We start from the raw sequence: 12050 nt of genomic DNA, 5'->3' as shown, positions 1-12050 counted from the left end.
TGATGCACTCCTATCCCATGGAACTTGAAGGGTTTTTCCCATCTGAAGATAGCAAGGGGTCTTGGGAAGCGATTGCTCTCAGCATTGTTTCCGAAGAACCTCACGAAGCATCCTACCAAGCCTGATCAGGCCACACTTTGATTGGGGAATTAGTTCCAGGGGACCTTCCTGATGCCTGTGAGGGGCTCCACATGTGGGCTGTCAGCATCTGTAAGTTGTCATCATGGTCCGGGCAGAGCTTACCTCAGGGAAGGGTCAGTCTCGATCCTGATTGTCCCTCCAGTGCTTTTACTGGTGCCTAGAGTTTGGTGGTGGTTCCCAGACTCACCATAAAGGAGAACAAGAATTTTGTTTTGCAAAGCCATCTGCTACATAAACAAACCCACTAAGTACATAGTTCCTGACATAGCACCTTGATGAGGTGCGAGCTGATGGTATTCCTCTCCATCCGGAGAGGAATCATATTTAGTATCATATCATATTTAGTCCATCCGGGTGGGTAAGCAGTTGGGTGGAGCCTTTGTGTTGGAGTTCACTCCACCAACCTGTGGTAAGGAAATTGGAGACTCGCCTGTGTTGTTGCCACTCCCAGTGGGCATAGTAAGCTAGGCCTGAGGTCTGCAGGAAGGAAAATGGGTGACATGTTTCCTTTTGCTTCTCCTACTTCCAGAAGGGAAAGTGGTTTCTCCAGAAGAGCTGAAATGCCCTGGAAGTTTAGCTTAAAAAAATGCCCATCAGCCCTCTTGCGAGTTGCGAGTTGGGTGACTGTTATTTACTTATTGATGTATTTACACTCTGGCTCCTTCCACAAAGATTGGAGTAGTAAATTTGTAAGAAAAGATAAATGTAGTAGTCTAATATCCTTCCTGTCTTGAAGGCTAGGAGTCTAAGAATCATTATCTGGCTTTTATTTAAACTCTTGGTGGTTCATGTGCTTTTCCTTGAGGAATTTAATCAGAAACATTCCTGAAACAAAGTCTGTTAAACCTGGAAATGCATGTTGCCCTAGAGCTATGCTGTCCAGTACAGTAGCCACGAGCCATGTGGCCATTTAAATTTGAATTAATTAAAACTAAATGAAATTAAACATCTCAAGTGCTCAGTAACCACATGTAGCTACTGTATTGGACAGTGAGGTATAGATCATTTCCTTCATCACAGAAAGTTCTATTGGATGGTGTTACCCTAGAGAATACCCTTCTATTATCGTATTTAGTCATACAATTCCCTTCTCCTCTAACTTCCCCCACTCCTCTTCTACTTTCGGAAGGAAATCCACACCCAGCTTCATGGCCTTATCATCATTAGCAGCAAGAGTGACCGTGAACTCCTGATCTAGCCTATCATCACAGAGACATCAGTGACCCCATGTGACAAAGTAAAGGGGAGTGCTTTTTAAGAATGAATTTTAGTGATTTGTGAAGCTCATAGATAATATTAAGGGAGAAAACAGGATAAAAAACAATATATACAGCATTCCAGTTTTGTGTGTATGTATCTGACCATGTCTGAATTGGGAAAATAAAGATAATTATTCCTTTCTTTGTTTACACTATTCCACATTTTCTAGTGGGTATAATTAATTCCAACTATTTTTTATAATTAGAAAAACAAATTCGTTTTTAGAAGGAAAAAAAAAAACTTCCCAAAATTGACAAGATTCTCCTTGACCTTCAGGAAGTGCAACTAGGGTAGAATTAGTTTATCTGCAGATTCCTCCCCGTTCCCACCCCGCCTCCATTCTTGGACATAAAATAACTTCTAAAATGGGGGAGGGGTGATTTTATAACTAAATGTGACAACTCACATTTATTGCCAACATAAATTTATGTGTGCGTTCGTATGCTATTATAAATGTATGTGTTCTCACTCCACCTGCACTGTCAATCCTCGAGGACAAGGTATTATCTTGTGTTTCTCTGGTCTCTCCAACAGCACCTTGACCAGTAGTTGATAACTATCATTGACTGGCTGGCTGACAGATTGATTGGCTGACCTTGCCATCACTCTTATGTTTTATGCCCACGAAATGTGTTAACATCTTGCCTCATTTTGCTTTGGGTCCGAGAGGTAGTGTTCCTTCCAAATTTACTACATGAAATCCAACAGCTGGAATACAGGAGCCATTCATCAAAAAATGAGTTAGGCTTTCTCTGGGTTTGTGTGTGTGGCAAGACCCTAATGGAATTTTTTTATATTTTGTTAGTTTTATAGAAATAGCACTGGGAAGAGGATATGTTAAAGCTCTTTGATTTGAGTGACCACAGTCATCCACACCAGTGTATTTGGCATCTCTAGTAACTGGCTTCTTGGAGGGAGGGATTTAATAAAGAGGATTTTCTTTCCCTGAGTTGGCTGTGAGAGTGATAAAACATGCTTGCGGGGCCATTCTGGTTTCGACTATTTCTGGTGTCAGCCAAGACACCCACAGGCAGGAATTACAGTCCACTCTGCCCTCTCATTCAGATCCAGGACAGGGGAGACTGGGAGATGGAGCCCAGAATGTTGGGTTTAATGTTTAACTTCACTAGGTATATTTCACCACATCACAAACCTTTATACTCTTATATATCACAACACTCAAATGTAGATTGAAGCCATGTGACATTCTGCTGTCTCTTAGAAGCATGACAGAAAATAGGAAAGAGAGAATGAATTCGTTTTCACAAAGGCCAGTGCAAGTCTCTATCCCTATTCCTGATATACCTGAATGATTAATGTCCCTATTTGGGGAATTGTAGGAGTTTAATGAAAAATGGCTTCTCTTCTTGGAAGGGTAATATTACTCTGAGGAATGCTATCAGGGAATTTATGGGTGACAAATTTAAGCAGAGCCAGCATAGGGATATAAATAGCAAATATTGTCTATTTTGCTCAATGAGGAGACATTACATCCTAATAAACCAACCACGATGGTTCATGGTAATGTTTTCCTCCTGATGGGTATGTCATGATTACATGTGCCTGGACAGCAGGTACCAAAGTCAAGATCAGTCCAAAGAACCCCTCAAACCAGGAAGCTGCACATCCCAGGTCCTTCAAACCACTCAAACTTATTGCTGTTTTGAGCCCTCGCTGTGGTGAGTGAAGAAATCAGGATATGTGTCAATTAGTGCAGGATCTAGGAACGAACATGGGCAAGAGGTTACAGCTCAGGTCCCCAGAGGGCCCATAATATTCCAGAGGATTCCACTTGGGAATTGGGTGTGTTCCACATGCCCACTGCTATGTCCATTCTTACATTTGGTTATTATTGAAGGACTTACTTGTTGCCTTTTTGAAAATTTTATTTCTCTTAATAAACCTTATTTTATTTTTGAGAACTATATTATTGTGAAATAATTTTACTTTTTTATATTCCTTATTTAGCAAACACATATATATTATTTAAATTATATTATTAAAATATGTATTATATAAATGTTAATTATATAATTAACTATATTATCAGATTATATTACAGAATATGTAGATATTAACTCATTTAATCTTCATAATAACTCAGTGAGGTATAGATACTACTTTTAACCCCATTTGACAAAGTAGAAAATGGAGACACCAAGAGGCTAAGTAATTCACCAAGACTACACAGTTGGTAAGTAGTTGAGCTACGATTTGAACCCAGGAAGTCTGGCTCCAGAGTACTTGCTCTTCACCACTATTAAAATTCAGAAAATATAAAGTCAAAAAAAAAAATCCCCAAAGATAACTATAGGTATATTGCCTTGCAGTCTATCCTATACATAGATTTCCACATAACTGAGCCTAGTCTCCATATTCAGTTTTGTATCTTGCTTTTTTTTCAACTGACCCTTATATTGGTCTTTCCACACTGTTAAAAACTCCTTGTAAGTATTGTTTTAATGGCTACCTAATACTCCCATCCTGTAAATGTACCACTATTTGCTTAACCATTCTCTTATGGTTGGCCATTTTGGTTCTTCAGTTTTCTGTGATGACATCTAGCACTCTGGTGACTATCTCTGTGCAGAACTTCTTCTGTTCTTCAGGATATACTTTTAGGATTTTACATTCTTGGAAGTGAAATTCCCATGTCCAAGAGTATGAGCACTTTTAGGGTTCTAGATACAGGTTGTCAGATTGTTTTCCAAAAGGCTTATACTTGGGCCGGCCCCGTGGCTTAGCGGTTAAGTGCGCGCGCTCCGCTGCTAGCGGCCCAGGTTCAGATCCCGGGCGCACACCGACGCACCGCCTCTCCGGCCACGCTGAGGCCGCATCCCACATACAGCAACTAGAAGGATGTGCAGCTATGACATGCAACTATCTACTCGGGCTTTGGGGGAAAGAATAAATAAATAAAATTATCAAAAAAAAAAAAAAGGCTTATACTCTTTAGCAATGTCTGCAACACTATGCAGAAGTGCCTTCTTCAGCAGTCTCACTCCAGCACTGAGAATGACTTTTAGAAATCTTTGCTAATGTGATAGGTAGAATATGGTATTTTATCATTGTCTTGATTTTTATTTCTTTGATGGCTAGAGGATTGACAGTTTGTCCATACTGGTTGATCAATTATATGAGTATTCGAGTGGTCTGTTTGGGTCCTTTGTCCGTTTGCCTATTGAGATCATGCAGAAGTCTTTGGGGATCAAAAAGAGAAGAGCCAGTAGTTTTCCATTCTTTCTTTTCCTGCCTTGACATGGAATTTCCTTATGTATTTTCTTAGTCTGTACTGCTAACATGCATTTAATCTTCCGCCCAAACCTTATGTGGATTTTTCTGTTGATTCTATATAAAGTATACTGTTGTCTGCTTATAAAGGATATTATTATTTTGTTTTCTACTATGAGTGGGCCCTGTGCCTAAATGTGCCTCCATCCCTCTGTCTTGGATAATAAGCTCCTAGAGGCTGGCCTGTGTCTTTATGAGCGGTTGAACACACATTCTTTGGTGATGTTCCTAGCAACCATAGAACAGGCCTCCCAGCCAAGGGTAATCTGAGCAGTTACACAGGCTACCTTCAAAATACTAATCAGAAATGTGAAGGCTTACAAGCTTAGTAGGCTGAATATGTCAGTGAGCCCTGGTTGTACTTAAGGAGAGCAGAAAAGAACCCAAATAGCACGTCTACCACCTACTGTAGGTAGGTCATGTAAGAAAAGGAGGCAGTGTTAGTGGAAGAAGGCATACAGGACTAGGGACCCAAAGTCCATGAATTAGTCTGTGTTTCTCCATCATTTCATGTTTGTGGAAGGAACCCTGGGACACTTCCTCTACCAATCCCTTGTTTTTTCCACCAGAAACAGAGTCTTGATATCAATAATAACTGACATTTATAAAACACTTTAAAATGTTATATATGGACTTCCTTTTGCAATGACTTGCTTAATAGCCCACAATAGCCCAGTGAAATAGACAATGACATTCACATTTTACAGTGGAGGAAACAGACACAGTGAAATGGAGAGTTTGCAACTCTCTCTTCAATAAAGTATCAAGTGAAGATTTCATTATTATATTTTTAAAAGCATGTTATACTCCAAGAAAATAATCCATTCACTTAAATTTATCATGAGGCAAAGAAGAAGAAGGAAAAGGTGGTATCATGGAAGGTGTGGAGGATCACAGAAAAGGATCACGTAGGACCAATTGAAAGAGATAAATGAAACAAGATTAGCAAAATGTTGATGGTTATTTTCAAATATTAAGAAATCTTTCCACATATTTCTTCATTATATTATTTATTCACTTCCAATTTTCCCATTTACTGCAAAGATAAACCATAATAGTAGTTCAGTAAATTGTAGTGCATCCAGCTAAGGGGGATACTATGTACCTATTCAACATAATGAGGAAGATATAAATGTGTGTGAATTTACAGAAGGACAGATGGATGGAGAGAGCTATGTTGCATTTTTTTTTAAAGGTGGGCCTTGTTTAGAGCATGCTTCAGGTTTTTACCAAATGTGAAAAATATAATAGAATATAGAATAAAGGAAGTTAAGGAAGATGCATTCAAAACCTAGTGGGAGGGCATGGAGTAGGAATGTCCTCTGAAGGTCAGGCCTTCAGTGTCCATGACCCTTTGGAGAGTCTAGGGAAAGTAAGAAGCCTTTCAGCTTCAGGTATTAGAGCAGAAATAAAAATGTCATAAGGCAACAAGCTTTGAAAGCTCCTGAAGGTAGAAGAGTTTCTGCCCTAGTGGTGCATTCCAAATGCTTGCTCAGAAGGTTTTACAGGTGGGCTTAACAGTTAAAGGCATTTTGTCTCGTGAAGACAGACTGAGTGAGGATCTGGCTGGGTTCGAATGATTGTTGGCACTTGTGCCCTGCAGTAGCTCAATGCCGTGCTTGCATTTCAGGATTTTATGGGCAGCTGCAGACATTCTGTCCCCCGCATTACCCTGACTCCCAGAGAACCGTGCCGCCCAGCAGCTCCTGCAATGTGGTGCCTTCCTTCGAGGACTGCCTGGTCCCCACAACCATGGGCCAGGCTGGCTTTGATGTTTTCCACAGAGCCTTCTCAACTCACTCGGGCATTACAGGTAGGTTGGTGTCTGTGACTTAGAAACTCGGACAGACTAGCCGTAAGACCAGGGGTTTCCTGTGACTGGCCTGGACTAGACTTGACCCAGCACATGACCTCATCAAATCCTGTTGAATCTACCCCTGAAATGTCTCTCACCTTCATCTTCCTCTCCAGCCCTTCTCCAGCCCCACTTCCACAACCCTAGTTCAGGTGCCATCATGTCTCTCCCAGACTGTGGCAACAGCCTTCCAACAAGTCTCCCTGAGTCAACTCCTTGTCTTGACCGTTCTGCTCTCCGTGCTACCATGAGCATTACCTTCCAAAAATGAAGGATAAAATAAGCTGCTTCCTATTTAAGTATTTTAAATAGTTTCCAGTTGCTGAGAGAACAAAGTCTACTCCCCTCAGTGTGGCATCCAAGCCCCCATGAGTTAGGCTTGATCAGACTCTCCAGACCTACCCTCACACATGTCTCCCTACATGCTCTGCTCCTGAGCTTTGCCAGCATGCTTGGCCCCACATGTCCCTCTCTCTCTGTCAGGGAGCTGTTTCCTCCTTCTGGAATGTTCTTTCTTCACCTCTCCATCTGTGAGAATCCCATACATGTTTATGACTCAACTTTAATATCACCCTCTTTTTGAGACCACTCTCACCCTTCCCTAAAATACTTTACTTTTACTTCTACTCAGCCCATATTTTGTGCTGAGTCATATTTTAGCCATCTGCCTGCAAGTCAGCCTTCTCCCCTACTTAGGTCCCTGAGGACAGAGACTCACTGAAGGGCCTAGCCCAGCGAGGTCGCCTCCTTATCCCCCAGTCAGCATTTGCTGCACAGGCGGTGAGTGTGGCTAGGCAGAAGGTAATAACTCCCTGTGTTCTTTCTCTTCCAGTGTATGATTTGCCTTCAGGTTCCTCAAGCCTCTTTGGGGAGTCTCTTCGCAGCGGGCCTGAAGACACCACATTCTTGCAGATCAGCGCTGTGGACCGCTGTCCTAGCCAGCTCTCCTCTGTTTATACTGAAGGCTAACAGCTCTCCTGGCCTCCACTACCACTGGCGGACCGTTTTGTTGCTTGCCACCATTCGTTTTCATACTCTCATAGACTGCATGAAAAAGGATGCCAACCAAATCAGCAGAACCTGCAGAGTCACAGATGTGTCTTTGGAAGGCAGGACGGGACGGCTGGGGCTGGGCTTTGCTGGAGGGTTTGCAGTTGCTCCTTTTTCTCTCTGGGTTTACTGGACCAGGTGACCGGCAGGACTGTCTTTTCAAAGGGAATTTAGAGTCTCACTCTACCGGATACCTGTTACTTCCTGGCTGTCGACCCTCGAAGGACACCAATGAAATGACGCGCGTGTGAAAATGTAGTTTGGGGATCACCCTTGCTGGAAACTCCAAATAGGAAGGACAACCCAGATTGCCAGAAGTGCAGTGAGCTGCCTCACCCAGCGCTGTCCTCACTGCTGGCTGGTGCAGAGCCACGTGCAGCAAGGGAAATCCACAGCCAAAGCACAGCGTGGGCTCCGCTCTCGGAGAAGCCCCGTGTTTCCGGCACCGGCCTGGCATTCCAGTGAGCTGCTGCCTCACTCCTCTTAGATGTCCCCACGACAACCAGTCACTTTTCAGTGTTTCCCAAAAACAAAATAAGGTCCTTTCAGTCACGGTCCTTGAAAAGCGCTACAACTTGTTTTATATTCCAGCAACCTATCTTAGTTCTTTCATTTTAAAGACTTGTTATGTACACCTACTTTCAGAGGAAAAAAAAAATATTTAGAGGTCTGTTCTTTGGATGGAAATAATTATTTTAATCATCCCAGCTACATACATTTTGCCACAGCTGTAGCTCTGCCTGTCCCCACCTGGCAGCGCCTGTGAGCACCCCTGGAATGTTAGTTTTGCATTTAGCAAAGGCTACCTGAGGGAAACGGGGGTATACCCCCCTTCCCAGTCCTGTAGCAGGAACCCTCATGGGTTGACTGTTCAGCGACTCCACCTCAAAGACCTTGTTCAAAGGAAAAGGTCACTTGACTGGTTCACCCGTTGCCTCTGCTCTGGTGCTCAGCCCAGAGACGTGCTAGAAAATACGAGAACATGGACACACCGAGTGGTGTTCCTGGTTCTCTCAGAAAACCAAACTAGAGATGCCCGATGTCCAGTTATTTTGCACAGCCTCTGCTCACCTCCATTAGGCTATCCAGTCAACTGTCTGTCTGTCTCTTTGTCCCCTATACTTCTCCTCTCCCTGTTTTGGCATTGTTCTCATCCTCTTCTTGACTGTGGTTTAGACATGCCCATTACCCACCATTGCCTGACCGGCGACTCTTGGGAAGGTCCAGCCTGAGGCAGGTAGAGGGAACAGTTCTGGAGAGGTGTGCATAAGAAGGCAACCTTTTTCCTAAAATTCTGGTTTGAGGGCCTGGAATTTTCACAGAGCTCTTGGCCATTTGATATGAAGCCTAAAGAGGAAGCCATTTTCTGTGACACCTTTACAAAGCTATTAAAAAGATCCTGAGTCCTATGGCATAGGCTGTAAAAGTGAGCCAAACCCCAAAGACACCTGGTAAATTCTGACATTCCAGTACTATCACATTTCATGGTTTCTTTTCTCTCTCTTTAAAAATGTTTTCTGAACAAAAATGAAACAATGCTATTTGTCAAACTGAGATAATTACAATCTTCAACAAAACAATTAAACAGCTTAGTGTCAGACTTGGGATCCAGCGACAGTTTGTATCCTGACAGACAGGTCCTTCCAGTCTGGCTGCACAGTCAGTAGTGTTCTGCCTCGTTCTGGACTTCATTTCAACACACAGTAGAGTAAGGTGAATAGAGAACCAAGCATGGGGTCCATTTTTACAGCGCACTCAGTCAATCTCATTTCTCTGACTAGTGGGCTCTGATCTGAGAAAAGCCATGACGTAGATGTCCAAGGCTGCAAAAGTTACTCACTTTATGAAAATCTGCTCTGCTTTACGAAAGGATGCATGTCAGGATTCCTTTCTCAATGAGCTCTCAGACTGCATGTAAAGTCCCCCTTTTCTTGCCGACTTTGTGGGTCATGTCACTTGGCCTAAACAAGGGCACATGCATGCCAACACTGGCATCCCTCGTGCGTCCTTTGTCACACTCTGGAAAGAAGGCAAAGCTCTGGTATCTTTAGAGAGACGATCTATCCATTCTTAAATACTGAAGCCTTTATGAGGAACTCAAAATATATTTTATCTGTGTGGTAAGGAGGAAAAAGATGAAAAGGCAGGGTTGTTATTGCAGCTAATGTCGTCAGCTCTGCCTATGGCTTTACATAATTTGAAGTGGAAAAAGGGAAGGAGGACAGAGCCAGAAGCTGAACCTCAGAAAACATGGCTGTCATCTCCCTCTGTGGCTGGAGGAGACGCTCCATGTGTCAGTCTCTGGTCTAACTGTGGCCTCACCGTGGCCCTGCCCCTCTCTTGCCTCATTGCGGCTGGAAGGAGCAGAGGGGCCAGGCGCCTACAGGGCCTCCTTCCTCAGCAGGAATTCAGGCCGGCCCCTGGGGGGCATTTGTGTTAGCAGAGGGAGCAGGCAGGAAGCAGGGCCCAGTGCAGTGTGCCAGGCCGAGCACCCCCTCACATACCCCCCAGTGTTTCCCGACAACTGCAGGCTTGAGCTCGGGACCTGAGGGACAGGACACGTTCAGGTTCCTTCTAGATACACACACTGTCCTTAGATGCCAGAATCTTGCCTGACCTTTAAATGTGTCCCTTGCCTGCTTTCACATTGAGAGGGTTTATATATGCTTTCATCATTGTTTGTAGCAGTAAGTGAAAGCTTCAAAAGTTCATTCCCTTCCATTTCCTGGCCTTTTTAGTCTTGATATGTAACCATTTTCATAACCATCTGAACAGCTATCGTCATTCCCCATTTTTAAAAAACTGCTGTTTGTGAAAATACACACAGCCCAAAGCCAATTATCCTATTACACTAAAAAAAAAAAATCAGTATGCCTTGAGACATTTCATTTGCTGCATTGTCTTAATTCCCCAGAGGGACTGCATCAAAACGTCAGTTGTAATTTAGCCTCTGATCAGCTGTTAAAAATTATTTAAATATTCACTAGTCCTGTGGGGTATCTCCCTTTACCTATATGTCTGCCCCTAATTACATAGGTGATTCTAAAATGGACAGAAGGTCTTCAGTGGATCACAGCGTAGTTTCCACTGATGAAACAGAGTGTTGGTTTTGTTCTGTTTTTAGATTACCAGCTGTCAACCACATTAGTATACCAGAACAGAGGTCAGTGTTCACCCCCTCCATCCGAAAACCTTGGCTTTCCAGTTGCCTTGAAGTATAAGCAATGGTGATTGTAAATGTCCAATTTAATTATTTGGTATTTTATTTGACTGTTTTGACCATGTCATTTTATAGCAGCATTTTTTAATGGCACTTTTTGTTGGTGGTGTGGAATTTCTGCAGTTACTTTTTTTTTTTTTTGCAAAAGATAAAGCAAAAAAAAAAACACTCATTGGAGAAATGGCGAGTGTAAAAAAGAAGAGATTTATTTTGTACAGACAGCAAAGCATCCTGTGTAATGTTGCTGACATAAAGCACTTTGGGGGGAAAAAGTGGAAATCTGTTTTCCATAAATCACACAGACTCTTGTACATAGTTATATACACTCACGTAGAGAAATGAACTGCATATATCATACTGGATATGGGGCCGATTTTACTCTAGGGGCACATCTGGTGCTTATTGTCATAAATCTTTTAAAGAATTAGGTACACTTTTTTTCTATTAATATGTATAGTTTTGTGATTTGTCACAGTTATGTTTCATATAATCATAAGTTATTTTGTCTTGTTTCATGAAGTCCTTTTTTTATGTCAAAAGTAAAATGAAGGGATTGTGCACTTGGTACAGAATAAAACTGGAAATAGAGGATACGTCCACCTGCCTGAAATCCTCCTTCAGCATGTCGTTTTAAAACACAATGGCAACAACCATTTTTCGTTTGTTTGTTTTATTATTTTGTGTTGTTTTACCATCAGCCTCCTTCGTATTGGGATGGTAATTATAATTAAAAGCAGATGGGGGTGGGAGAGGGCGTGTCCGAGGCCAGCTTTAAAATGCCGCGTTGCTTTGGGCCAGAGCTGCAGCCTGGATTTAATTATAGATATGAGGACGAAATGGCAGTAAAAATGAATGTGTCCCTGAATCCTTTACATGTTGGGAGTGTCCATAAATAAAACATGAAGGTTTATTTCATCAGATTTAATTAAAGCTTTTATACATGTTTTATTGGTTATTCTATTAATCCGCTTCACAAACTGGATAAATGTGTGCTCGGGTTTGGGGTTTATTTATGCCTTTTCAATGTAGTGCTACATCATGCTTCAGAAATGCCTCTGGTGCTCAGTCCTCCAAGTGATGGGGTTTCGGCATGCTGGCCGTGGGAGGAGTGGGTGTTTTCTGCCGTTTTCCTAAAACCCTGCGGAGAAAGACACAAGCATCAGCTTCCCGTGAGCTGATATCCTGACCTTTGAAGTCTGATTTCCCAAAGGAGAAAGGGGCAGTTGCCATGTC

The 12050-nt window shown here is 42.5% G+C and overlaps 1 protein-coding gene across 1 annotated transcript in view; it reads left to right on the top strand.

Moving 5' to 3' along the window:
- The window catches only part of GLIS3 (GLIS family zinc finger 3), a 295204-nt gene extending 283778 nt beyond the window's left edge, over positions 1-11426 (top strand). Inside the window, exons 8-9 of the mRNA XM_014795446.2 lie at positions 6323-6505; positions 7380-11426. Coding sequence (XP_014650932.2) covers positions 6323-6505; positions 7380-7516 — 320 coding nt within the window. The 3' untranslated portion in view covers positions 7517-11426. The remainder of the gene's footprint in view (positions 1-6322; positions 6506-7379) is intronic.
- The last annotated feature ends 624 nt before the right edge of the window (positions 11427-12050 follow it).

The sequence above is a fragment of the Ceratotherium simum genome, chromosome 20 (genome assembly GCF_057802395.1).
Source record: "Ceratotherium simum simum isolate JZ-2026a chromosome 20, ASM5780239v1, whole genome shotgun sequence".
NCBI classification, from domain to species: Eukaryota; Metazoa; Chordata; class Mammalia; order Perissodactyla; family Rhinocerotidae; genus Ceratotherium; species Ceratotherium simum.
This window is presented reverse-complemented; position numbering and strand designations above follow the sequence as displayed.